Here is a 25,021-nt window from a genome sequence, read left to right as displayed (position 1 = left end):
ATCTGGATTCTTTCCCCATAATCAAGCTGGCAATTTTTTGTAGAAAGTCTTGGTCAATCAGCATGGAATGGAGCTTCCATGAGAGCCAGTCAAATGCAGAAAATAGACTTTTATGGCCTGGCACTTTTACTTCCTGGAGTATATATAACTCTGATATCGTGAAGAAGCATTACTCCAGCTGGGCAGGAATACAGATTAATGTTGCATCACTTTCAGTGCCAGAGTTTTATTTTGAATGTCATGATATTTTTCACAGGAACTCCACAGTGTCGTGCAATTCAGCAAACATGACTGAGAGCCTGCTATGTGCCAAGTACAGTGGTAGGAGCTGGAGATACCGATCTGAATCACAGTGTCCTTGTTGGTAAAAGCTCACAGTCAGATGACTCAGACAGATCATTGTAATACCCAGTGATAACATCTGTGGCCAAGGGTAACACAGGGTGCTGAGTGAGCCTTGAGGAGGTACCTGACGGAGCCTGCAAGAACAGAGGGAGCTTCCAGAGGGTGATGATGTATGAGCGAAGTCATATATAAAGAAAGACAGGAAGAAAGGCTTTCCAAACAAGGGGTCTTGGAATTAAAAATTAAAGTCTTATCAGACTATACCATTTACCAAGAGGTTATGTGTCAAGCACTTAGCTAACTGCTCTACTCATAGGTGAGTTTTGTTAAGCCCATTTCAAAGTATTTAACTGACTTGTCCATGGTCACTTAGACAGTGTGTGGCAGAGGTAGGTTCAGAGAAGGTAAATTGTTGATTCCTACACCAAGTTGGTGGCAAAGCTGGGGCCAGAACACACAGCTCCTGGCTTCCAAGTATTCCTGATCCATTTCATTCAGTCTATACCACAGTTCTATGTGGAGTTGCTGTGAGCTACTTGTACAATTGCTGAATCTGAAGGAGAATGGGAACCAAAAAACATGTTATTGAAAACTTACTTGAGTGTGATAGGATCTTTTTAAAAGTCACAGCTGCCAAACTCTTCCACCCAACTAGAGACTGACCTTGATACTCTCAAAAACTCTGAAGGTTTCATGCTTTAATGTTTTATCTTTAAAAAGAGAATTTTATATTGTATCCTATTACTATAGTAATATTTCTTGTAAATGAAACTTCCGAGTGAAGTTATATTCCAGTTTGTATTCCATTTAATCCCCATTTTAGAGATGCGAAAATGAGAGAGAGATGAAGTCATTTGTTCAAGGGCTCTAGTGCTGGTGAATGTGTAAGCTAGGACTTGTCTGATTGTCTGTTTTTTGCTCTGATCTATGGACCAGAGCTGGGGCATCTTATTCTGGCACAATTGCTCTCTCTGCTACCATATTTCACCTATCTCTGTGCTTCTAATCCTTATTCAAACAACACAGGGCAGTTCAGTCGCTGGTATTTCACTACATGAACTGGGGCAAGTCCTACCTCCCTATAGGCCTGAGCATACCCTTCCTAAGGACACTAAGGACATGAATTGTGAGTCATGACTTTGTACCTAGTATCATCTAATTTTGCCTATCCTTATTTTTTTTCTCCATGTCTTTAATTGCATTATTTTTATTTTGTTGCATTTCTTTTGTTGTAAGATCTTCAAATTCTTTTTTTGGAATTAGTAGGTTATAAATAATCAAATATGTAAAGAAACAACAGAATGTAGTGTTTCAGAGAGATTTCCTGATAGTCTTAAGACTATGTCAAGCATAACAGACCCATTCTTGGAGACAGAACGTAGCTAGGGCCTCATCACCAACCTAGGTTTCTTTCCTTTTACTGTATCTACATTAATTACCATGTCTAAAAGGAGGCACTGTTGGTAAATCTTCAGTTAAAACAGCTTGAATCAAATAACATGACTTTGGAATTCAGAACTAATTACTAACTAAATGGCTCCCCTTCCTCTACTTCCCAACTCACTACCTTGCTTTCTTTGACAAGTTTTTCTGGGCATTTGTTCTTTACTAGGCACTGGGTTATAGACATAAATCCTCTTTGTCTACCCTATTGAAGGAGAGAAATAAGTAAACAGTATAGAACAATATGGCAGGTGACTTTGAGCAGATCCCTTTCCTTCTGTGGCCCCAGTTTACTTTTCTTTAAAATAGTTGGGCTAGTGGATCTCTAAAGACCCTTGCTGTGACATCCCAGCAGTGTGTGATGCATGCTGCATCTTAACTTCCTTAATAATGAAGAGTAATCATAGCACTGAAGTATCATTTGAAGTCCTAGAAGTCATATCTTAATTCTAAAGTTTGATTCCACAAAAAGAAATGTGACTTATTCAAAACATAAAAATAATTTATAGTCATGAAACTTGCTCTGGCAATAAGCTAAAACATCACATCTGCAACAAACTTCTCAAGGCCCTATCAAGGAACATGTATTAAAAACTATCGATATATGAAAAATATTCAGTTCCTCATGTTGGAAGAGAAGGCAGAGGGTGGTGCATGGCGAGAGAAGAGGTAGACCAATATGTAAGCACCTAACTGTAACATGAGACATGTTCGGTAATCACTGCCTAGATACTGTGGGGCCCATGGATGCAATGGGTGGGCATTTGTCAGCTTTGAGCACAACCTACTGTCACTTGAAATACTAGTCTGTTCTTGCAGGTCCCCACATGACCTTGTAAGGCTAAAGCAGAGAATTACTGCCCTAGCGTGTAATCTTCTAATCTTCTGACTCATGACTGGAACAGCCTTCCTCTCGCTGTCTCTTGATGCCTAGGTCTTTCCTCCAGAGCAGAGGAAAGTGAAGTTCTCTAGCGCAACCCCCATCTGATGGTGTAAGGTTTTAGGGTGCGGCATGTTTTATTTTTCTCCAGCAGGAGTAAGGGTTTCAGCTGTTTATCCAGTCCTCTTTAGGAACTTGATCGAGGTTTCTGTATTCACTCGCCTAACACATATCTAGACAGAGCCCACACTGCTAGGAGACTTAAACACTGTCCTTTTGCCATGGAGCTTAGAGTGTAATGAGAATAGCATTAATCAAATATAAACACAAGTTAATAGAGAATTTGAAATTGTGAACACTATGGAGGAAAAGTACAAAAGATCACACTTGAGTTGTAGCTTCTTTCACTCCCTTGTGCAGAGGCTGCTCCAGGTGTGTGGTGTCACCCACGGCAGTTCATGCTGCTTTTCTGCCTATAAACCTGCGAATAAGCCAAGATTTTTCCCTCATCCCTCACAACTAACTGCTGTCACGACTAATGGAGCATAGGCTTCAGGGGCAATCAGTATGGGTTTGAGTATAGGTTTTTCCACTTAGCAGCTGTGACCTTGAGCAAGTTTCTTCATTTGTGAAAAAGGGCAACAATACCTGCTTCAAACGGCTGTTGTGAGGATTGGCACATACAAAGTGCTCAGCAAATGGCAGCTGCTTCAGCCACGGCAGCTATTAATTCTACTTGCAAATTGTCTTTGCAGTTGTATATGCTCCTCTCTATTTCCACTTGCCCTGCTTTTGTGCAGGCCGCCAGAGGCTGAACTACGATGCTCCTTTAAGTTGCCCTGGGGATGAAAGACATTTGCACGCCTGAATTTTCCAATAAAAGAAAGTTACAGGAGCAGAAACTACTCTGGAAAATATATTGAAGCAATCCCACATGTGCAGCCCAGGTTTTGTTTGCTACCCCACTCTGCTTCCCACTGGGTTATAACCCCTAGTTGTGGGATTTTATTTCAGCCTTGTGTGATATCCACTCTTGTCCACTCTCTCTCTGAGTAAAACGCTAAAGCATTTTTTATTATTCTGATGAGGGTAGGTCCTGGAAAGGGAGGGTGAGCCTCGGCCACTGTTCATGTTTCCCTTGAAGGCAGTGAGGTTGAAAGGTGATCAGGTTTGGCATCCAGATATCAGTCAGTGGATCAAGGTAAAGCTTGAGCGATACTTTGAACCCCTGTCAGAATACCTTTTCCCATATTTTTCTTGGGAGCACTTACCACAGTTAAAATAAATTCATATTGTATGATTATTTGCTTAACATATCTGTCTTCTATCTGTCTAGCTAGCTCTTTGAAGGCAGGGGCTGTGTCTTTCTCACTCTATCCCCAGCAAGATGCCTGGTACATACATAGCAAAAGCTTCATTGGTATTTGTTGAATGAACAAATAAATAGATGGAGAGTCATGGAGTTGGGGCAAGGTGTTATCTGGGAAAGCCATGTTGCCCATCAGTTGTTCAGCAAAAGGAGAGGTAGAAAGAAGATCTTGTCAAGGGCAGGAGCCAAGGTTGGAAGCAGGTAAGGTGGTGGTGCACAGAATGGTCATGCATCTGGAAGGCTTGGGGGTGGGCATGAGCTCAGGGCCTTGAGATACTGTTTCCCAAATTTCGATGATCCCTGCTTTCTTTCCTCACAGAAGCAACGGGTCCCTCCCCACTCCTTCCTCCAGCCAGATGAGAATCAGTCTGCTACATATCACACTGACTGACATAATTACAGGCCCCACTTTATTGTCTGAAACTTGGTTCTGAAAATAATAGGTATTTTTGGTTTGTTTTCCAAGTATGTAATATTTGGATGTAAATATTATAATGTACAAACTGTTTTTTCAAATAACACATACAACTCGTGGAGATTTTTGGCACCCTCCTTGAATGTCAAACTAAGAAATCTAGTCTTTCCCAAAAATGCAACGGGAATCATTAAATTTTTCAAAGAAAAGAGCAAATTTAATTTTAGAATGATCAGTCCTATAGCCAGTGAAGAGGCTAGATTGGAGTAAGAGAGATTAGAAGCAGTGAGTTTGAAGAGAGGCCTGTCCCACATAAAATATATCCAGGAAGCAGGCTACGCTTGGGGATAGGGCAGGGAGAGGGCATGGGATCCCTAGATGCCTAGAAAGTTACTATGACTCAGGGAGGGAATGAACTGAGCAGAGAAAGGAGGGGTTACAGGAAAGGAAAGGGCTTGAGCCCTGAAGCCAAATGTGTGCCTATGCCCCTGTGGCCCCTGTTTCTGGAGAGTGTTGATCCCCACGTCCTCCCCCGATGGCTGGCTTCTGGAGCGACAGGAGAATGCCTGGGGATTACTGGTGCTCTTATTTAAATCATCTCCAGTCTATGCCGTGAAAGACTGACTTTTCCCCAAATAGCTATCTTGCAGAAAACACAGAAAGCAAAACAGAACACATAATCAGTGACTATTCTCTTCTACCACGCAGAACCCCACACATCAAACCAGCCACTGAGCTCCCGGAACAACACGTCCCTTCTCATTCTGGGAGGTAATTGCAATGCAGTCGTGACCAAAACGAAAAGTCCATTTTTAACCATAGACTCGTAACTACCCATCAAGATGAAGAAGGCCAAATTCTCTGTGGCCCAATTCCTGGGTCCCCAAGACAGAAACAGAGTTTTCACAAAAATTATGGGGGCAGTGCGTGAGTGTTGTATGGGTATGTTGATGTGTGCCTATTAGAAGACAAGGGCTAAAACTAAAGACCTCTTTTGGTGACCAATTCAGTGGGACCCTGTTTAGTTGCCATCCTGGGAGCAAGTAATCACCAAATCTGAATTGAGCACTATCTGTTGGTCAGGTGCTAGGGTAGTCCCTGAGAGGAGAGAAATAAACAGGGCATAGCCCCTGCCTTCCGGAAACTCACACAACCACTACAGACGATGGAGGAGTGAGGCGGTCTCAGAAATACAATGTGATGGTGCTCTGATGAGGAAGGACAGGGGAAGGACCTGATCTAGCACAGCCTTGGCAAGTTAAGCAATGCTTTACAGCAGAGGAGGCATGAGTTAAGAGCCAAATAACAAGCAGGAAGTAGTTAGACAATTCCTCACTAGTTTAGGTATGGGATTGTTGTTCCAATTAGGGGCAATAGCATGTGCAAAGGCAAATGACGAAAGCACAGCAAATCTGGCAACCAGAAGTGGTTGATCATAGCTGGAGCTCAGAGTCTGGGAGGACAAGAAATGGAAGGCAGAAGCCAGGTTATACAAGTCTTTCGATAGCCACCTAAGGCTAAGACTTTGTCTTATAGGACTCCTGATGAGTTTTAAGACGTGCATTCTAGAAAGCTCACTCCAGCTGCAGTGTAGAGGATGACCTGGAGGAGAGAAGACTAGAGCTGGGAGATCTTTAAGAGTCTTAAAGGGCTAGGTACCAGATAGTGAGAAGCCCAAAGGCTCAGCCTGAGGTGACACAGGGCTGTAGCCAGCACTCAGAAATCCTAGTATTCAACCAGTGCATTCCCCCGTTCTGCCTCTTGCTCCCCAGTTTAGAGTGATTCTTCCTTTTTCTCTTTGCTTCTCCTTCCTGTTAGTCCCCTGGAGGTTGGTGTACACTCTCTTTTTATGGCTGAGTACCTCATTGCCAGCTAGCTTAAGTAACTTGCCTAGGATAACAGAGCTCAGAGGTTATAGAATCAGAATTCACCTTTGTCTGTCTGATTTTGAATCGAGGACTCTTCAGAATGCTTTGTGTTTTGTTGTTGTTGTTGTTTTTGCTTTTTGTTTTTTGTTTTTTAATGCTCTCTGTAACTGCAGTCATAGGGGCTTCAGATATGAAAAAATAAGAGTATCTTCTAAGTTGAATATTGCCTGAAGAGTCTCCCAGATTCAGAAGCCTTTATCTATATTGGTAGGCTGCAGTAGCTGGGCTTTTCAAACTGGCTCCTTGTGACAAAATAAGCAAGTGTTTATCCTATTGGTATCTTGTTGATTAATGCTACCTTCCCTGAAAAGAAAAAGATTACAAACAAAATCACAGTTGTAAGATCAAATGTATTAGCTATGACCATAAATATATGTGACTTACACTCTCCTACTTCAAAATAAAAATGCAGCCTGGGATGAAAAATTATATGAACATAATGTTGCACAAGATTAGAATTGTACTTCATTTATCATATATAAACACAATATCATTAAATGTATATACATAGTGAGAAAGATTATAAGAAAATACACCAAAATATTAACTATGATTCTCTTTCAGTGGTAGGATTTCATTACTTTTCACTTTTACTCTGAATTTTCTGGAAATATTCCCAGTTCTTGCTTGCAGTTGACTCAAAGTAATTTTTCTACTTTTACTCTGAATTTTCTGGAAATTTAGAAAATGACAAAAATCAGCATGTGTGATTTTCATAATTATGAAAATTGTAAAGATAGGTTCTTAAATTAGGACAACTATAATTTTCAGAAGAATAATTGAATCCAGAAAAGGTCCAAAGTTCTTGGGTAAGGTGTCTAATTAGCCCAGCTTTTAGGACTTCCACCTTTGAAGAAGTCCTCTGTGACTAGAGGTGGGGTGACATGGTACTAATATAACAGCATTCACTCGATGCATGGGGGAATAATGGATAACTCCTGGAGCAAGGGTGCTGGTGGACAATTCCTTAAGCATCCACTACAGATACTCTGGCAATCCCTGGATACCCAATTTAGAGGTTACTCCTGTTGACCTTAGAATCCCCACCCTCCATTGTCCTTATGAGGTCATACTCAGCATTCACCACACAATGGTTAAGCAAAGAAATTTTTGAATTTCTGAATGTCCATGGGGTACCATGTTTATGAGGGAAGGCTGGATGCAGGAGTCATACACAGCCAGGAGTCCATATATCTACTCCTGATTGACCCAACACTGGCATACCCACATTCCTTCAGCAGTCCATAGAATCCCACACAGGCACACTTGGATACATTCCCCTCCATCCAAATGTGGAATTCTTTTGTCTGAGATGAATGTCCTCACTCTGACCCCAAACACACACACACATACAAACACACACACACAACCACTACTACACATGTGAAGGCTCTGCCTTCCTTAGACTGTAGCTTTTGGTCAGCAAGTGGTTCAAGAGTCATCAGGCCCTGCCTGCCTGTTAAATTTGCCACCGACCTTACTGGCTTCATTTCCTCCCTATCCTACCATCCATATTAAAGGCTCTTATCTCTCTCAGTTGGCAACCAATTATAATAATTTGGTAATTCTTTATGTCCAACGTACCCCTGTCTGTATATAACTGATTGTGCATTATTGGTGAAATTCTATAAACCATGTGCTCTATTTTTACAAATGCCACACAGTTTTCACTGGCAATCTCAAATTATTGTGCCTGCTAGACTAGTAAGGAAAATTTTCACTGTCATTTCAGTCCTTTTATTTTTGAATGACTTTGAGGGAATTATTTAAACATTCCAGTTTCTTAGCTAAAAATTGTTGCAGAGTCATTCTGAAACATGCACTTTTGTTTTCGTTTGCATATAGAACATGCAGGTTTTGCAATTCTATTTTAAGAGCTAGAGGTTAAAACAGCCTATGCATATCTGCTTGTGCCACTAGGTGGTGCACACATATGTCAGTGATCTGTAGGTTAAAGGGGCTTATCACCAGGTTAGTGTTAATTTATCACCACAGAGGTGGTACCAACAGTAGGAGCTGTAGGCGTCCGGAAACAGAGTAATCCTCCGGGCAAGAGTAAAGAAAGGAAACCCTCCCAGAGGAGATGGATTGACAGTATTCCTGGCTACAGAAATGGCAGGAGCAAAATCTTAAAGGCAAGAAACCCCAAAGATGTAGCAGGGGAAAAAGTCTTGGAAAAGAAAGAGCATGTTTACTCTCCATGCTGATTAATTCCTAATCAACTGGGTTACTGCAGAGGAGTAACAGCATAGATGAAACATTTATTTGAGCTAGATGACATCAAACATTCCTTCCAGACCTTTGTTCAGGGAACTGGGGGTACACAGGTGAAATGATATAGCACTGTCCTCAAGTAGGATCAGTGAGAAAGACAAACAATGAAGACAGTACATGATACTTTCTCCTGGTGAGAAAGACAGTACATGGCAAAGACAATGAAGACAGTACATGATGCTGTCTTCCTTGTCTTTCTCACTAGCATCCTCAAGGAGGATGCTAGATGCTTTGCAAGATGCATTGGAAGAACAAAGCGTGAGATTCTGCTCTGAGGAAGGGAGATAAGGTGGTTAGGTTTGGGAGGTGATGTTCAAAGAAGACTTCATGGAAGTCTTGAGAAGTGAAGAGATCTTCAGGAAGATTTCAAGATGGTAGACAAATGATAGCATAAGCAAAGGCATGGAGGTTTGAAAGGATAATGTCTGTGGATTTGGAGACTAGTTCAGTTGAGTTCAGCAAATACTTACTGAGGGGTACTCTGTGACATGTACTGATTTTACTAAGATTAATAATGGATGTTGTAGGCCCTTAAGATGCTCCTCATCTAGTAAGGAAGACTGATACACGCATAGAAAATTGCAATGTGAGAGGATAGTTGAAAATGTGGTTCCCTTTTAAATTCTAACTATGTCCTTTGAGTCCCCAGTGTGCTGGCTACAGGTTCTCAGGGAGTTGTACACCAGAAGAGGGAGCCTGTAAGCCCACTACCTGGTTGCATTTGGCTCCCTGTCACTGATGGCATTTCAGTCTCACTTGCTCATTTTAGAGTTGCAAAGTTGGAGGCCAGAGACAGGAAGCCAGGACACAAGCCCAGGCCTGTCTGACTCTGTCAGGTTTTCTTCACCTTTTTCTTTAAAGAATCCTAGGCATAGAGTTGCCATTTAGCAATACTTCTTAACTAGAAAAAAATACATTTCAGACAAATAGGCCATCTTCACCAACTGTGACCATCACAAAGTCAAGTGTATGTAAAAAGGACACGATGGATTCTTCCCTTATGTATGAAGAAAGTGCCAAGCCACATAGGTTGACCTTGGCAAAGGCAGCTTAAGCCAGACGTCCCACTGGCCTGGTTTCGTGTTAGAGAAGGAAGAAGGTCTGGCTCCAGCGTTCCTTCTAGCCCGCATGCATGCGTGGGTGTTTCATATCAGTGCTAGGATATGTTCTTACTGTGTAGATTAGTGACATCTTAGAGTTGCATTGTTTGCTTGAAAATGTCAACTGGAATGAGTTATAAGTTGGTAGGAAGACAGGTCTGTGTGATTGAGAAGGCACCGGAGGGATCTGGAGCTCCTTTTACGTACATGAGAAGTCACTGAAGCAAGGGATAGAGAAATCTTACAGAGATTTTGACTGAAACAGATCAAAGTTAGTGAAGAAGGAGGGTGACTCTGAGGAGAGGGAGATTTGAGACCAGGTCTTATGAGTAAAGAACAAAGGACCTGGGAATATTTAGACTGGAGAGAAGACAGTACAGATCTTCTTCAGCTCTCCAAACTATTGTCATGGACTGAAGTAGCTAGAAACAGTGATTGTGTCATCAGGAAGCAGCTTTTAACCTTGCTCAAAGTAGAGCTATCTAACAAAAAAAAAAGTGGTCGGTTCTCTACCAAGAAAGAAGATGAAACAGAAGCAGTTCATACCTGGTGGAGACATTGAGGAGGGAGTCCCTGACCTCGTGGCAGGTCAGATCTCTGAGCTTTAAATAAGTAAAATTCATGAAAAAGTAAGAGGCATCTTATATAAACCAAGGACCAGATGTTCTGTAATAACAACATCAATACTGCATAGATCTTTTTATTGAGAACCTTCTAAGTGCCAGGCATCATGCTAGATGATTTGTATGCATTGCCGTATTTTGAACTTTAGAGCCAGAATCAGAACTGACTAAATTTTAATCCTGACCCTGCCATTTAGTGAAGATGTCTTGGACAGACAGTTTCTCCCCTCTAAATATCATGTCCTCTCCTGTACAATTGCCAAGAGTATGAAAAAAAAATTGATACATCAAAGTACTTAGTACTGTGCCTGATCTACAGTTAGTACTTTAAAAATGTTTCTGCCTTCCCCTTTCTGCTTAAGCAGAATTTCAGGAAGCCATTCTTGGATAGAGGCAAGATAAAGAGGGAAATGCAGGGGAGGTAAAATATGGCAAGGCCTCTGCTGCACAAAATACTGGATGATTGAAAGCTCCTGCAATTTGTAACCTAGAGCAATGACTCTTAAAATGGAATTTGTTTGGACCCCTTTTAAGAAAACAGAAACAGAGATTTCCAGTATTATTTACAAAAAATCAAGTGTAGGAAAGAGAAAGAGGTCAGCAGGAGGACCGGGACTAAAGGAACGCTGACTCAAGTCTTTGAGAGGGCTGCTCACCACTTCGCCAGCTGCAGCCTCCTGTACCCACTTCTCTACCCTCAAGTTTTCATGGCATCCAGTCTAGGACAGTAGCTGTGCTGTGATACAGAACAGGCCTTTTGAGATATTGATCACCTCAGCCCTTGGGGTAACCAAGGCCAGTTGCTTCCAAACATAAGCTGCCTCATCTCTATAGCCTAGTGTGCTAGACAAATATTATTCTGGGTGAATATTGTGTGGTAAGAGAAAGGATAAGGATTCAGTTAGAAAAGGAATGGTTGGTCATCGCTAATTGAAATTGTTATGCTATTATGAGCAGACTTAAGAATGAAACCAATCCAGAAATATCTTGGCTAAATAGAAGTATCTAGAGAGTGGCAGTACCACAGGCACTCAAGGCAGAGAGCATTGCCAATATATCAGACACTCAACCAGTGCAGCCGGTATGAGAAAAGGGAAATCTAAAGCTATCTGGTACAGAAGAATGAGCCCATGACTGGGAAACTGGAAAGAGACCTTCTCTGTGGTTCTAGGTGAGCCACATTCTGCTCAGGGCCTCATTTGCCATAAGTATGGTATGATTTGACTGAGAGACCTCTAAGCTCTAACCACCTGTGCTTTCAAAGACAAACAAAAAACCCATTCATCCCCCTTTGTCTCTAGGGTACAAACCCTCTCTGCAGAATTGGAAGTGAGTACCACATTCAGTATGATTTACCCTGCAGTATGTCCAAACATCCTCTTTGCATGTGTGCCCTGACCTGCTAAGCACAATTTTGGCTCTGGCTCAAATCAGTGCCCTCACAGTGTGTTTTCTTTTGCAGCAACAACGACAGCTTGACCTCCTGACGATAACCAGCCCTGGTGAGTAGGTGTGGCCCTTCTGCCTTGGCTTTTCCCTTATTTCCTGAATGATGCCTTGTTGCCTATCCAAATGCAATTCCTGCCCTTCTCTTTTGACTTCCTGAATGAACAGCAGAACTCTTGTGCCATGAACAATTCTTCTCCTCCCCACCCTCTGCTCCACAGGCAGTTGATTTTTCTCCCTGCCAGCTCTGTGTTGCCTCCTCTTCACTATGGATGGCAGGGCTGATACTCTGGATGTTGCTGCATATTCTAGCGTGATGTTCTCTCTAAATCACTCACTGGACTCAGGTGTCAAGGAAGTGTCCTGGTCTGAGAAATAAGTTTTAGAATCATGTGGAATGGAGAATCTGCTTGGAAGGTGCCATGGAATGAAGGGAGGATGGCTCATAAGATTGGGCCAGTCTGGGAAAGTGAGCAGGTTTGGTTGGCTGTGTAGAGAGTCAAGATGACTTTTGTCTCTCACTTTTAAGGGAAGATCAGGTCCCCCCAAAAAACTGTGACCATGACCATGGAATTAAAAGGTCTTTTTTCCCCTCTATAGCTGACATCTGGCCTAGGAGAGGCTGAGCAATTTCGTTCTTTCAGAGAGGTATTTTACTCTGGTTTGGAAACTTAAGGCAAAATTGGACAAAAAGAGAGACTGTTCTCCCTTACAGTCATGGGGATGATGGTGCCAGCAGGGTTAGTGAGCATTTGAGGGTTGATGTGGTGGTTATCTTCATCCATGGGTGATATTCAAAATATTTAACAGCCATCTGCTATGCTAGGCATTAACACTTTGGTTACTGGACTGTGGGGAGATGGAGTCCCGGAGGAGGAGCTAGTGTGGCACTGTGGTCATACAGCAGGTTTGTGGGTCTCAGGGGATGACTAATTACTAATAAATGTGGATATGTTTCAATATGTTAGTAACCAGCATGGCTGAACTACATCAGCCCTTCCTTCCACTAAGCCTACCATACTGTATCCATGGGCCAGTGCCTCACTTTCAAAGCGACTGAGATATTGCCCTCTGCAGTCACTATCCTAGCAATTATCTTGTCTACATAAGTAGGGTATAGAAAAGGGTGACCTTACTATAGTTCTATACCTGATAGAACTCTTTGAGCCTGAGACTTCAGAAGAAAAAAGATAGAACTAGTTCGAAAAAAGTTTACTCCATAGAATGATCTACATTTAACATATATATGATTAACATATATAGAAATTCCAAATCATGGGCTGACATGACTAGAGTGGCTCACTTGTATGACCTACCAATTCCTCCTAAGGTGGTGGTGAGAGATTATCTACGTCCAATACAGTTTAATTGCTTTTAATTGTGTCCTGTTCTACTCCACAATACACTGTCTATATTGCCTGCTTCCACATCTCAGTTTCATTGGGTCACACCCTGATATGATACCTAAGTGTGAATTGGAGAGAGTTGTTGATCCATCTTCAGTTGCTTTAGAGGGAAATCTTCAGGCTATGTTAAGTGCATTTCTTTTGTACAACCTCTTTCTGCTCCAAATTACTACTTCACAAATTCAAGCAAAGTAGTTGTGACTCTTTAATACACTCCGTTTAGACAGCTTTGGGACTGGAAAAAAAAATCAGCACTGCTAGAGTTTTGAGTGGTTCATTATTATCCCTCCTCTTAGAGGAGAAAAGAATACATTCTGGGCCAGGGCATCCCAAAAGGCATGTTGTGGCACACTGGTGTATTGCAGATGGGCTATACTTGTGTGATATTGTGAGATATCAATTCACTCAGCTCTCAGGGACACAGGTAGGACCTAGGGCAACTGAAGCCCCCTAGGTGGTAGCTTCCACTCAGATGTGTCAGACAAATATTATCCATATGTGCCATGACTTGGAAAGTTTAGGAAGCACCATTGGATCATGCTATTATCTGGATGACTCTTCCATTTCAAAAGGACTTTCATTCACTATCTTGTGCTATCAAATTCACCCCCATTCTACATCTCACCAGGAGCTGCAGCAGCTAGGAGTCAGCTTGCTACCTCTCTCGGGCTGCCAATAGGAGGTACTAGCTTGTCTGAACTCCTCCCCAGACCATCTTCAACAGAACTGCAGTGTGATGCTGCCAGTCATAGATTAGGAGCCTTCTGAAATGCTGATCAGGAATTTGAATGCCTTAATCTGCTTGATACCTTCTTTAAAGGCTTATTTTGTTTATTGTGAATAATTTCTTTCTTTTTTTTTTTTTAATTATACTTTAAGTTCTAGGGTACATGTGCACAACATGCAGGTTTGTTACATATGTATACATGTGCCATGTTGGTGTGCTGCACCCATTAACTCATCATTTACATTACGTATATCTTCTAATGCTATCCTTCCTCCCCCTCCCCACAATAGGCCCCGGTGTGTGATGATCGCCTTCCTGTGTCCAAGTGATCTCATTGTTCAATTCCCACCTATGAGTGAGAACATGCGGTATTTGGTTTTCTGTTCTTGTGATAGTTTGCTGAGAATGATGGTTTCCAGTTGCATCCATGTCCCTACAAAGGACACGAACTCATCCTTTTTCATGGCTGCATAGTATTCCATGGTGTATATGTGCCACATTTTCTTAATCCAGTCTGTCACTGATGGACATTTGGGTTGGTTCCAAGTCTTTGCTATTGTGAATAGTGTCACAATGAACATACGTGTGCATGTGTCTTTATAGCAGCATGACTTATAATCCTTTGGGTATATCCCCAGTAGTGGGATGGCTGAGTCAAATGGTATTTCTAGTTCTAGATCCTTGAGGAATCACCACACTGATATGCAGAAAAGAGTAGAGACATAATGAACAGCCATTTATTGCCCACGTGCCAACCCCTTGGCTTTGTCATATCAACATGTGCCTTATATGCCAGAGTCACCTGTTTTTGGAAAAAAATTATAAATGTAATTGAGACTATTCTATACTCCTTCCTAGTACATCTTTGTCCCTTCACCCTACAGGTAATCACTGTCATGAATTCAATGTTTTTCTTATCTGTGTATCAAAAAATATAACTGGTATTACTTTACAAATTCCTATGGTATCACACTATCAATGTCATTCTATGACTTTTTCCCTACTCATGATTATATTGTAGAGATTCTTTTATAGTGATACACATAGCTCTGCCTCATTTATTTTAATTGCTGTGTGATATTCCATATATGATTGAATTACAATTTATCCATTTTATTGATCAGAATTTAGGTTATTTATAGCTGCTTGTGATGCAAACAATGCTGCTTAGAGCAATTTTGTGCATGTCTCTTTATGTATGAGTATGAGAATTTCTCTAGGGAAAGCGATTTATTAATTATATGCATCTTCAAATTAACTACAGAATGATCAATTGTTTTCCAAAGTAATTGAACATATTTACTCTTCCAGTAGCAGAATGTGAAAGTTTTCGTTCCCCTGCAGCCTTAACACTTAAAATTGTCAGACTTACAAATTTTGCCAGTTGTCATGATGAACATGAAATGATATCTCATTGCTATTACAATATATGTTTCCCAAATTACTAATGAGATAGAGCATCTTTTTGTATCTTTATTGTCCACTTTGGTTTCTTCTGATAATTGATTTTTCATATCCTTTATCTGTATTCTATTGAGTTGTCTCTTTTTATTGATTTTTAGGAGTTTATTGTTCTGAATATCAATACTGTGTCACTTATATGCATTGCAAACATCTTCTCCCAGACTATGGCTTGTATTTTAAAAATTTTTCCATGATGTATTTTGATGTATGGGAGGTTCTAAAAAATTTTAATGTAGTTCAATTTATCGATCTCTTGTTTTATAAGCTTTACTGTTGTGACTTATTTAAGAAATCCTCCCTATCTAAAGATCATATTGTCCTGTATTTACTTCTAAAATTTCTCAAGTTTTGCATCACATTTGGGTCTTTACTTATCTCATTTAGGACTGATCTTTGTGTATGAAATAAGAATGTTTTTTGTGTATATATGGATAATCCAATGTCTCAGAACCATAAACCACTAGTCAATCCTTTTTCTACCCATTAGCAATTACACATCTGTCACCTATCAATTTTACTATGTACAAAATCTATTTTCTTCTCGATACTATTGTATTGGCCTACCACACTTAATTCTACATCGACTCAACACTGTCTCATTTATAATCAATTCTAATTTTCAGATTATCTTAATAATTTATGGCCTTTGCCTTTCATGCTTATCTTTTGAAAGCAACAATTAAATTTTTTAAATACAGTATAATAATCCTTATATTGTGACGGGTGAATTTAATCTATTTTCATTTAGTATAATAACTAATATATTTAGACATATTTCTACCACCATATTTGTGTTTTCTGTTTATCATTCACTTTATTTCTTTTCTGCCTTTTAAACATTTTTATGTTACTTTTTTATTGCATTCTCTGTGGATTTGGATGCTATCTATTTTATTTCTAACCTTAACTGGTTATATGTGGATATGTACTTAGCTATACATTTTCTTACAACAAAGTCTACAGTTATTCTGACTTTCTAGCATTCTTTTAGCCACATAAAGGGCCTTACATGCTTTAACTACCTATTCAACACTGTCACCTTCTAGTTATTCTTGTTTAGACTAAGTTAAACTTTTTGCAAAAAGCAAAACAATGTGTTATTATTATTAGCTCATTGACTTTTCCTACATTGTTTATGAATTTTTGCATTCTTTTGTTTATTGTATATCAAGCCTTTCCTATGTTACCTTACCAAAGTGCATCCTTTAATAGCTATTTTAGCGAGAGTCCATGGTAACCCTCTTAATCTGTATATATTCTTGTTTTGACTTCTGTCTAGAATGATAACTTGGCTGGGTATAAATTTGAGTTTGAGGAGGATGTTCCTTTGAACTTTAAGGATTTTTTCTTTGTTTGGAGTATAATACCACTTATATAAGTTTAAAAACATGCAAAACAGCAGTACATTTTGAGGGGATACATATATGTGTAGTGATGTAACCAAAATGCAGGTTCAGTCACTTGCCACTTGCAGAGTCCAATTACAAAAAAGAAATCTGGTATAAAGAAAGTGACTTTTAGGCTGGGCACTGTGGCTCACTCCTGTAATCCCAGCACTTTGGGAGACCAAGGCAGGTGGATCATGAGGTCAGGAGATAGAGACCATCCTGGCTAACACGGTGAAGCCCCGTCTCTACCAAAAATACAAAAAATTAGCGGGCATGGTGGTGGATGCCTGTAGTCCCATCTACTCCCGAGGCTGAGGCAGGAGAATGGCGTGAACCTGGGAGGCGGAGCTTGCAGTGAGCAGAGATCACACCACGGCACTCCAACCTGGGTGACAAAGCGAGACTCTGTCTCAAAAAAATAAAAATAAAAAGTGACTTTTAATCCCAAAACTATCTTAGGGGAAGAAATAGCACTTTTAAAGGAGAATGGCATGCAGGGGAGGAAGTAGGCAGGTTGGGGAGGTCCACGTGCTAGCTCTGGTGCCTTATCTACCGAGCAGTTGAGCTGGTGACTGCTGGTGCCTTCATGGGCAGCAGTAGGGTGAAAACTCCCCAGGTGGGAGAGAGTTTTGTAGTGGGATTTTGGATTATGAATCAACTGTGATCTCTCAAGGCAGTCTCCTGGTGGGAAGGAGTTCCTTGTTGGAGCTTCTAGGCACATAGTTAGATAAATTTGCCCTATAGAGAGTGTCTGGTGAAGGGGCGGTAAAAGATTATATTTGCATTTCTACAGGGCTAAGTAGGAAGTAGGAAACCAGGGGAATAAGAAAAGAAGAGACAGAGAGAGAAAAATAAACTATCTCTTAGAAAAATGGGGGCACACTGTTAAAATCAATTCTCCACTGCCAAGTTCCATTTCATTTTGATGGGATTTGGTTGTCGCCATATTCATTCTGGCTACTCCCTGCTGAAAGGAGGCATAGTCATTGGGTGTCAGAATGAAACTGATCTATTTGGAGTTGAAAATATTCATGAGTACCAAGACTTATAGATGATAGTTGTTGCATTATGGTGTAAGGTCTGGAAAGTCCCTGGGAAAGCCTGTTTTGCGTTCCCATGTAGAGGATGCAACAGCAGTCAAATTCACAGTGGAGAAGTATGCCAATTTTTTCATTGTCTTCTGGCATCCATAGTTGCTGATGAGAAGTCTGCCATCGTATGTTTGTTTTGGTAACCTATTTTTTCTTGGGTAGGTTTCAATATCATTTTTTAATCTGAATGTTTTGCCTTTTCACTTTGTTGGGTCTAAGTGTGAATTTATTTTTATTTATCCTGCTTGATACTCTGAGTATACTTTTCACCTAAGATTCTATGTCTTTCTTTAATTTAGGGAAATTACTGGCAAATTAACTCTTCAAATACTGCTTTTATCCTTTATTCCTTTGACTCTCTTCAACAATTTCTACTGGACAAATGCTAGATCCTATTAAGTAGCCCGCCATGGTTCTCAATTGATTTTTCATAACTTTTATTGTTTTTGTCTTACTGCACTGTAAGTAACTTGCATTTATAAATTCACTTTTGACAATGTCTAGTCTAGATTTTTTCTGTCTCTTTCAATATTTCAATGACTATGTTTTTTCATTTCCAAGATTTCTAATTTTATTCATATCCACCTGTTCTTGTTTTATTTCTGCCTGTTCTGTTTCATAATTTCTTGTTCAGTTTTAATGTCTTCATTTGTTTCTTTGAACATCCTCAATATGCTTATTTTAAAATCTTTGTTCCATAAAATAAGTTTCATCTGGAGGAAATTCAAGTTCCAATTGTTGATTTTGTTTAATATCATTTTTAGCATTCGATTTCTTCATGTGTTTTGAAATTTTAATTTGTAAGATCACTTTGAGAAGAAAATTTTCTGGTTTTCTCTTTTCTCACCCCTCTAACTCCCACTGTGTTCACATCTCCCTATGTGATGGTTTTTGCAGTTGCCTCTACCCACATCTTCAGTATAGGACCTGGGGAATATTGACTATATTGCGGATTCAATGACAAAATGTTAACAGAACCATTGTGTCTGGTTCCTGAGTCTCACCTCTCTATACCTACAATGCATGAGAGCTATCTCCCAAAAGTTATGCAGAAGCCTTTTTTTCTAGGCTCCTTTCATGACAGGAGAGCCCCACCCAACATCCTTGCTCTAAGCAGAAGCTTATCTCTGATTCCCATCTTCTATAGTGTACTTTTAATCTCCCTTATCCCATAGGAGGCAAACGTCCGACTGCTACTGCCTTCTTCTACATTCAGATTTCAGCTAGCCAGTAGCTCCAGAACCACTTACCCTTTTGCATTTCTGTACATTTGAGCTTTGTGGAGATGTCTCCCACAGTGGAGCCCAACAATATAGTTTCATTTCTTTTTTCACATATTGTCCAATATTACTACTTGATGGGAATAAATGGGCTTACTGAAACATGAACTTATTTAGTCATTTGACCCAGAAGTTCAACTATAGGTTCTTCTTTACTTTTTAGAAAGTTGATTTTTCTATAACCTCTTCAGTAGAAGAGGCAATATGAGGAAGTACTGTATTCTTTTCCTGTCCAAGTAAAATCCTTACCACCAGACTGAGGAGAGAGACCTACTTTTTGCCCATGTATACACAGCTGTAGATATAATTTTTAAAATGAAATTTGAATGATACCATATAAACTATTTTTATTTGAATATAGTGTGAGCATCTTCCAGTATTATTTAATATTCTCTAAGAGGGAATCTTATATGGCTAAAAAGCATTCTATTATATTTTTAATTCCCCTATTGTTGTATATTATTATTGTTGTTGACTCCAATTATTTAATTGCAAATAACACCATGGTGAGCATTCCTATATAAAGATTTTGGTCTATATCTCTAACTATTTCTTTAGGAAAAATTCCTAGACTAAGAATTACTGAGGAGAGGTATACATCATTCACTAGTTGTGACACTGAAGTAACAATTATATCAAATTGCAAAAGCTTACAAAGCAAAGACTTATTTTTCACTTTTGGTACATGTCCTTTGTGGATTGCAGCCAGTTATGCTTTGTATCTTTTGTGTTCTAGCAGCCAGGCCAACCAGGCATCCTCTATTTGTAATATCACTGGGTATCTTAGTTGGGGTTCACTAAGAAGCAGACCTTTAGACAAAGACTTTAGTACAAATTGGAAGTGATCCCAGAGACATTGGTAGGGGAGTGAGGAAGTGAGACAGGAAAAGAAAGAAAGCCAAGAAAGATTCATTATCAAGCAAGCTACCACAGAGAGCAACTGGGACTTAATCCCACCGGACAGCCCATGGAACCAGTGTGGAAAATAAGCTACATAGTTATACTTCTCAGAGACAAAGGAGCAAGAGAGAGGGTGGAGGTGTTAATTCCCTGACACTTCTGATCTGCTCAGTGTATGCAATGACCGGATTCCAATGGTCAGAGAAAACCTTCAGGATAGATTTGCAGGTGTCACCAATTGGAAGTTATTCAACACATCCAGAAATAATAAGCTGGGAGAATAGGTTGGATTGTGGGGAAGCACTAGCATTGGCCATGTTAGTCATTGTGACAGAGGGAAAAGGGAGGAATGGGGAGCCATGCCTCTCCCCTTAAAAACTCCTAGAAGGGGTCACTTCTGCCAAAATTTCCTTGATCAAAGCAAGGATTTGAATGTATGGTCATATGGTCATATGAATGTATGGTAGATATGTGCAATCTTCCTGCAGGAAAGTGTGCTGCAATGAGGATGACATGAATATTTTGCAATGACTAATATACTTTATCATACTTTTAGAAAGATTTTTATATTCCCACCATCAAGTTAAAAGTGCTGATCATAGCTTTTTTTTAATAACAGCTTTATTGAGATATAATTCACATGCCATAAAATCCTCATTAAAGTGATAATTTAGTGGTTTTCACCATATTTACAAAGTTGTGCAACCATTACCTACCACTACCTAGTTCCAGAACATTGTCATGACCCCGAACATAAACTCCATACCAACTAGCAGTCACTCTCAATTTCTCCTTTCCCCAACCCCTGGCAACCACTGTTATAACTTTCTGTCTCTATGGATTTGCCTATTATGGACATTTTATATAAATCAAATCATACCATATATGGCCTTTTGTGACTGGCTTTTTTCACTTACCACAGTGTTTTCAAGGTTCACCCGTGTTGTAGCATGTATCAGCAGACTTCATTCCTTTTTCCTGCCAAATAGTATTACATTAGATACACCACAATTTATTTTTTCATTCATCTGTCATTGGACATTTGGGATGTTTCCATTTGGGGATTTTACAAATAGGTTGCTATGAACCTTTGTATAAACGTTTTTGTGTGGGCAGATGTTTTTAATTATCTTGGATATGTACCTAGGAATGGAATTGCTGGTCATATGGTAAACTTTACAATAAAGATTTTGAGAAACTGCCAAACTGCTTGACAAAATCATTGCACCTTTTATATTCCCATCAGCAGTGGAGGACAGTTCCAGTTTCTCCACATCCTCTCCAACACTTGTTATTATCTATCTTTTTATTACAAAAATCCTAAAGGGTATAAAGTGGTATCTCATTGTGGCTTTAATTTGCATTTTTTTAAATGTCTAATGATAACAAATGTATTTTCATGTGCTTATGGGCCCTTTGTATTACTTCTATGGAGAAATGTCTATTCTAATTATTTGCCTTTACCCATTTTTTATTGGACTGTATTTGTCTTTTTATTGCATCTGAGAGGTTTTCAGAATATATATTCTGGATACTATTTTATCAGATGTATGATTTGTAAATATTTTCTCACCTTTTTATGTGCTGTCTTTCACTTCTTTATTGTTGTTCTTTGAAGCAAAAAGTTTAATCTTGATGAAGTTGATCCATTTTTCCTTTTGTTGTTTATGCTTTTTATACCATATCTAAGAAACCACTGTTTAACTCAAGGTTCAAAATGTACTCCTATGCCCTCTTCTCTCTCTCTTTTTTTTTTTTTTTTTTAGACAGAGTGTTTCTCTGTCATCCAGGCTGCAGTGCAGTGGTGCGATCTTGGCTCACTGCAAGCTCCGTCTCCCGGGTTCGTGCCATTCTCCTGCCCATATCTATGCTCTCTTCTAAGAATTGTATAGCTTTATCTCTTACATTTAGGTATTTGATCCATTTTGAGTTAATGTTTTTATATTATGTAATGTAGGAGTCCAATTTTACTCTTTTGCATGTGGCTATCCAGTTTTCACAGAATTATTTGTTGAGAAGACTATTCTTTCTCTATGGAATTATCTTGTCAATCTTGCCAAATTGTTATAGATATTTGATGCTGTAAACTAAAGGAAAAGCATTTAGGAAATGTCTACTCAGAGTCAGAGCTAGGTTAAGTTCTTTATATATATTTTCCCCATAAATCTCCCTGTTATACCATAAGGCAGTTATCTTTCCTGTTTTGCAGAGAAGCAAAACAAACTGCTATGAGATTACATGAACTGTCCACATGAACACAATTAATAAATAATGGAATCAAGATTTAAATCTAGATCTGATTCTAAATCCTTTGTCTTTTTCACTGCTGCATAGAAATATAGCTTCATCTGTGATATTATCCCTTTCAGTCCTCCTCCCCAGACAGAATTCAAGCTGACCCACTTTACTAGGCATAAAGAAAGCCTAGAATGTCAGGGACATGATAGTCACTGGGTTTTTTCCACTAATGAGGCTGTGTTCTGAAGATACAATTGATTTCCTAAAATATGATAGAAACCTCCAGAAAAAATACATAGCTAGATTTATTCCTTACTGCAAATATTCGCAAAGTTGTTTATCCCCTCTTAACCATGTTAAAGCAATACCTATTTTAGATGGTGATGTACTGATCCTGCTTGCCAGTACATGACAACTTTGGGCTTTGTCTCTAATTAAAGTCTCCTATGATTCGAACTCAGCCCTTCTGAGACTAAAGGAACAAGAAAGGCCAAACTAGATACTGCCTTATGGCCATTTTCAGAGCCAGTATGAGACCTGCAAAGTCAGTCTAGCAGTATAGTAGTCTAACAGCAGAGGGACTGTTTCAAAGACTGCATACACATCACCAAAACAGCTTTAAAATCGTCTTTAGAGAAGAAAAATAAATTACTCCTAATCCCACAACCTTAGCACAATACAAAATCGAATTCTATTTATACATTTTCCCTTTTAGTTCTTGTCTATATGCAGAAACATATTTACATAATTGCAATCACAGTAAGTTTTATATACATCTTTTTTCACTTAACATTATTTCATAAACAATCTCCATGTTGCTATGTAGTTTACACACTTACCATCTTTTTATCATCACTTTCTCTATTAAAAAATTGCACATACTTATGGTACAAATTTAGAGAAACACAGAAAATTTATAATGATGAAAATATCAGTTATCTCCCAGAAGCAATGATTACTTAATATTTTAACACATTTACTTCTTTGCTTTTTTTCTATGCATGTATAATTTTGTTTTACATAGTTGAGATCATATAGAATATAAAATTTTATACTGATTTTTCACTTAATATTACAGCAGAAATATTTTCCCATGTCAATAATGTTGGATATTTAACTTGATTCTAGTTTCTCTACCTTATGAATAATTTCTCAATCTTTGCATATATGTTTTTGTCTATATTTTGGTTTATTATCCTAAAATAGATGACTAGGGATGGAATTACCAGATATATGAGCATTTTGTGAGCATTTTGAAAGTATATTTATTCTTAAAGTCTCTAGTATGTTCCAATTTGTATCTGTAGCCTTATTTGCAAAAAAAAAGTTCTATTGTTGTGCATTATGTTGTTTCCAGATGTTTTGCCCTTATAAATAACTCTACCATAAATTTATTTGTGAGAAAAGCTTTTTACTTTTTTTATATTAGTTTTTTACTGGATATTTTAGAAATGGAATTTTGGGGTCAAAGACCATTAATATGTTTAAGGAATTATTGGGCCTGATTGCCAACTCATTTTCCAGAAAGGTTATACCAGTTAATACTACCACCTCCATCCCCCCAAAACTCCATCTCTCATGTCAACAACAGAAAACAACACATTGGTATTACTCGGAAGATTAATTAAATCTGAATAAACAAGCTTCAGAATTTGAGAAATACATAAAGGCAAGGAGAAGCATACCTGTGCTTATGGTCTCTGAGAGACAAACTAATTAGTATGTTCCTAAGGTATTTGTCCTGAGAAATCTATGGAGGATGCCATTATTCCAGGGCTCCAGTGAAGGGATTTATGGGAAAGGATCAGGGGTCCTATTTTGGAACATCCAGTTGAATGGACTGAGTTCTGGGAAGGTAGGGCATCACAAGGCACCATAGCTGATCATCATGAGGGAGATCAGGTCAGGAAAGAACTGGTAAGACCTTCACTATTAGGCTGAAGGCAGGCCTCAGGTATAGAGGAACTTGAATTCAAGACACAAAAGCTAAATTAAATTAAGGCACAGGGACGATATAAGTAGGATTCTTCAGTCCCAGCCTAAATTAGCTTAAGCAAAAATAGAGAACTCATTGGTTCATGTAAATGAATAATCCACAAATAAATCTGACATCTTGTGCATGTTGATACAGGGCTCAAAGGACCCAATCTGCTTTTCTCCTTCTCTTAACTCAACTTTCTCAGTGTTGACACCATTCTCAGGCCACATGTGGTCTCACGATGGCTGTAGCAGCTGCAGACTTTACATTCTCCCAAATTCTAGTCCTAGGAAAAACAAGACACTCACTCAGAAGTCCTAGCAGATTTTTTGATTGCTTCTCATTCTGTGATTGAGTCATAATGAACCCATCTTTGAACAAGTATATGTGTCCAAGTAAATCTGTTGTGCTGATTGGCTGAGAGGTGGCTCATAAATACCACCCCTGAAATTGGAGGATAAACTGAGGCCTGACATTACTCAGAAATGGTCCAAATTTTGCAATATTGAAATTTTGCAGTGACTATCTCTGTGGCCATTTTAAGCCAAGTATATGAATTATAAAGCCTGAGAGCAGAACAAACATGGATCTGCTTCACCCTTTTATCCAAAAGATTAAGCCTACTAGAGGCTCCACATCTAGAATCTCTGGGCAGTGAAGGGACTTATCATAGGTGGATGTAATAGCTTGGACTTAAGGAGGGCTTTTCTGATGAAAGCCAGACCC

At 39.2% G+C, this 25,021-nt stretch overlaps 2 protein-coding genes across 7 annotated transcripts in view; both read left to right on the top strand.

Moving 5' to 3' along the window:
• The window catches only part of AGBL4 (AGBL carboxypeptidase 4), a 1,466,214-nt gene that overhangs the window by 1,106,165 nt on the left and 335,028 nt on the right, over positions 1–25,021 (top strand). For all 6 annotated transcript variants that reach the window (XM_050802234.1, XM_050802256.1, XM_050802226.1 and 3 more), the window contains one exon: positions 11,840–11,879. In XM_050802234.1, the coding sequence (XP_050658191.1) occupies positions 11,840–11,879 (40 nt within the window). The remainder of the gene's footprint in view (positions 1–11,839; positions 11,880–25,021) is intronic.
• Positions 1–25,021, top strand: part of BEND5 (BEN domain containing 5) — a 259,459-nt gene that overhangs the window by 108,307 nt on the left and 126,131 nt on the right. The window lies entirely within an intron of this gene.

The sequence above is a fragment of the Macaca thibetana genome, chromosome 1 (genome assembly GCF_024542745.1).
Source record: "Macaca thibetana thibetana isolate TM-01 chromosome 1, ASM2454274v1, whole genome shotgun sequence".
Classification (NCBI taxonomy): Eukaryota; Metazoa; Chordata; class Mammalia; order Primates; family Cercopithecidae; genus Macaca; species Macaca thibetana.
This window is presented reverse-complemented; position numbering and strand designations above follow the sequence as displayed.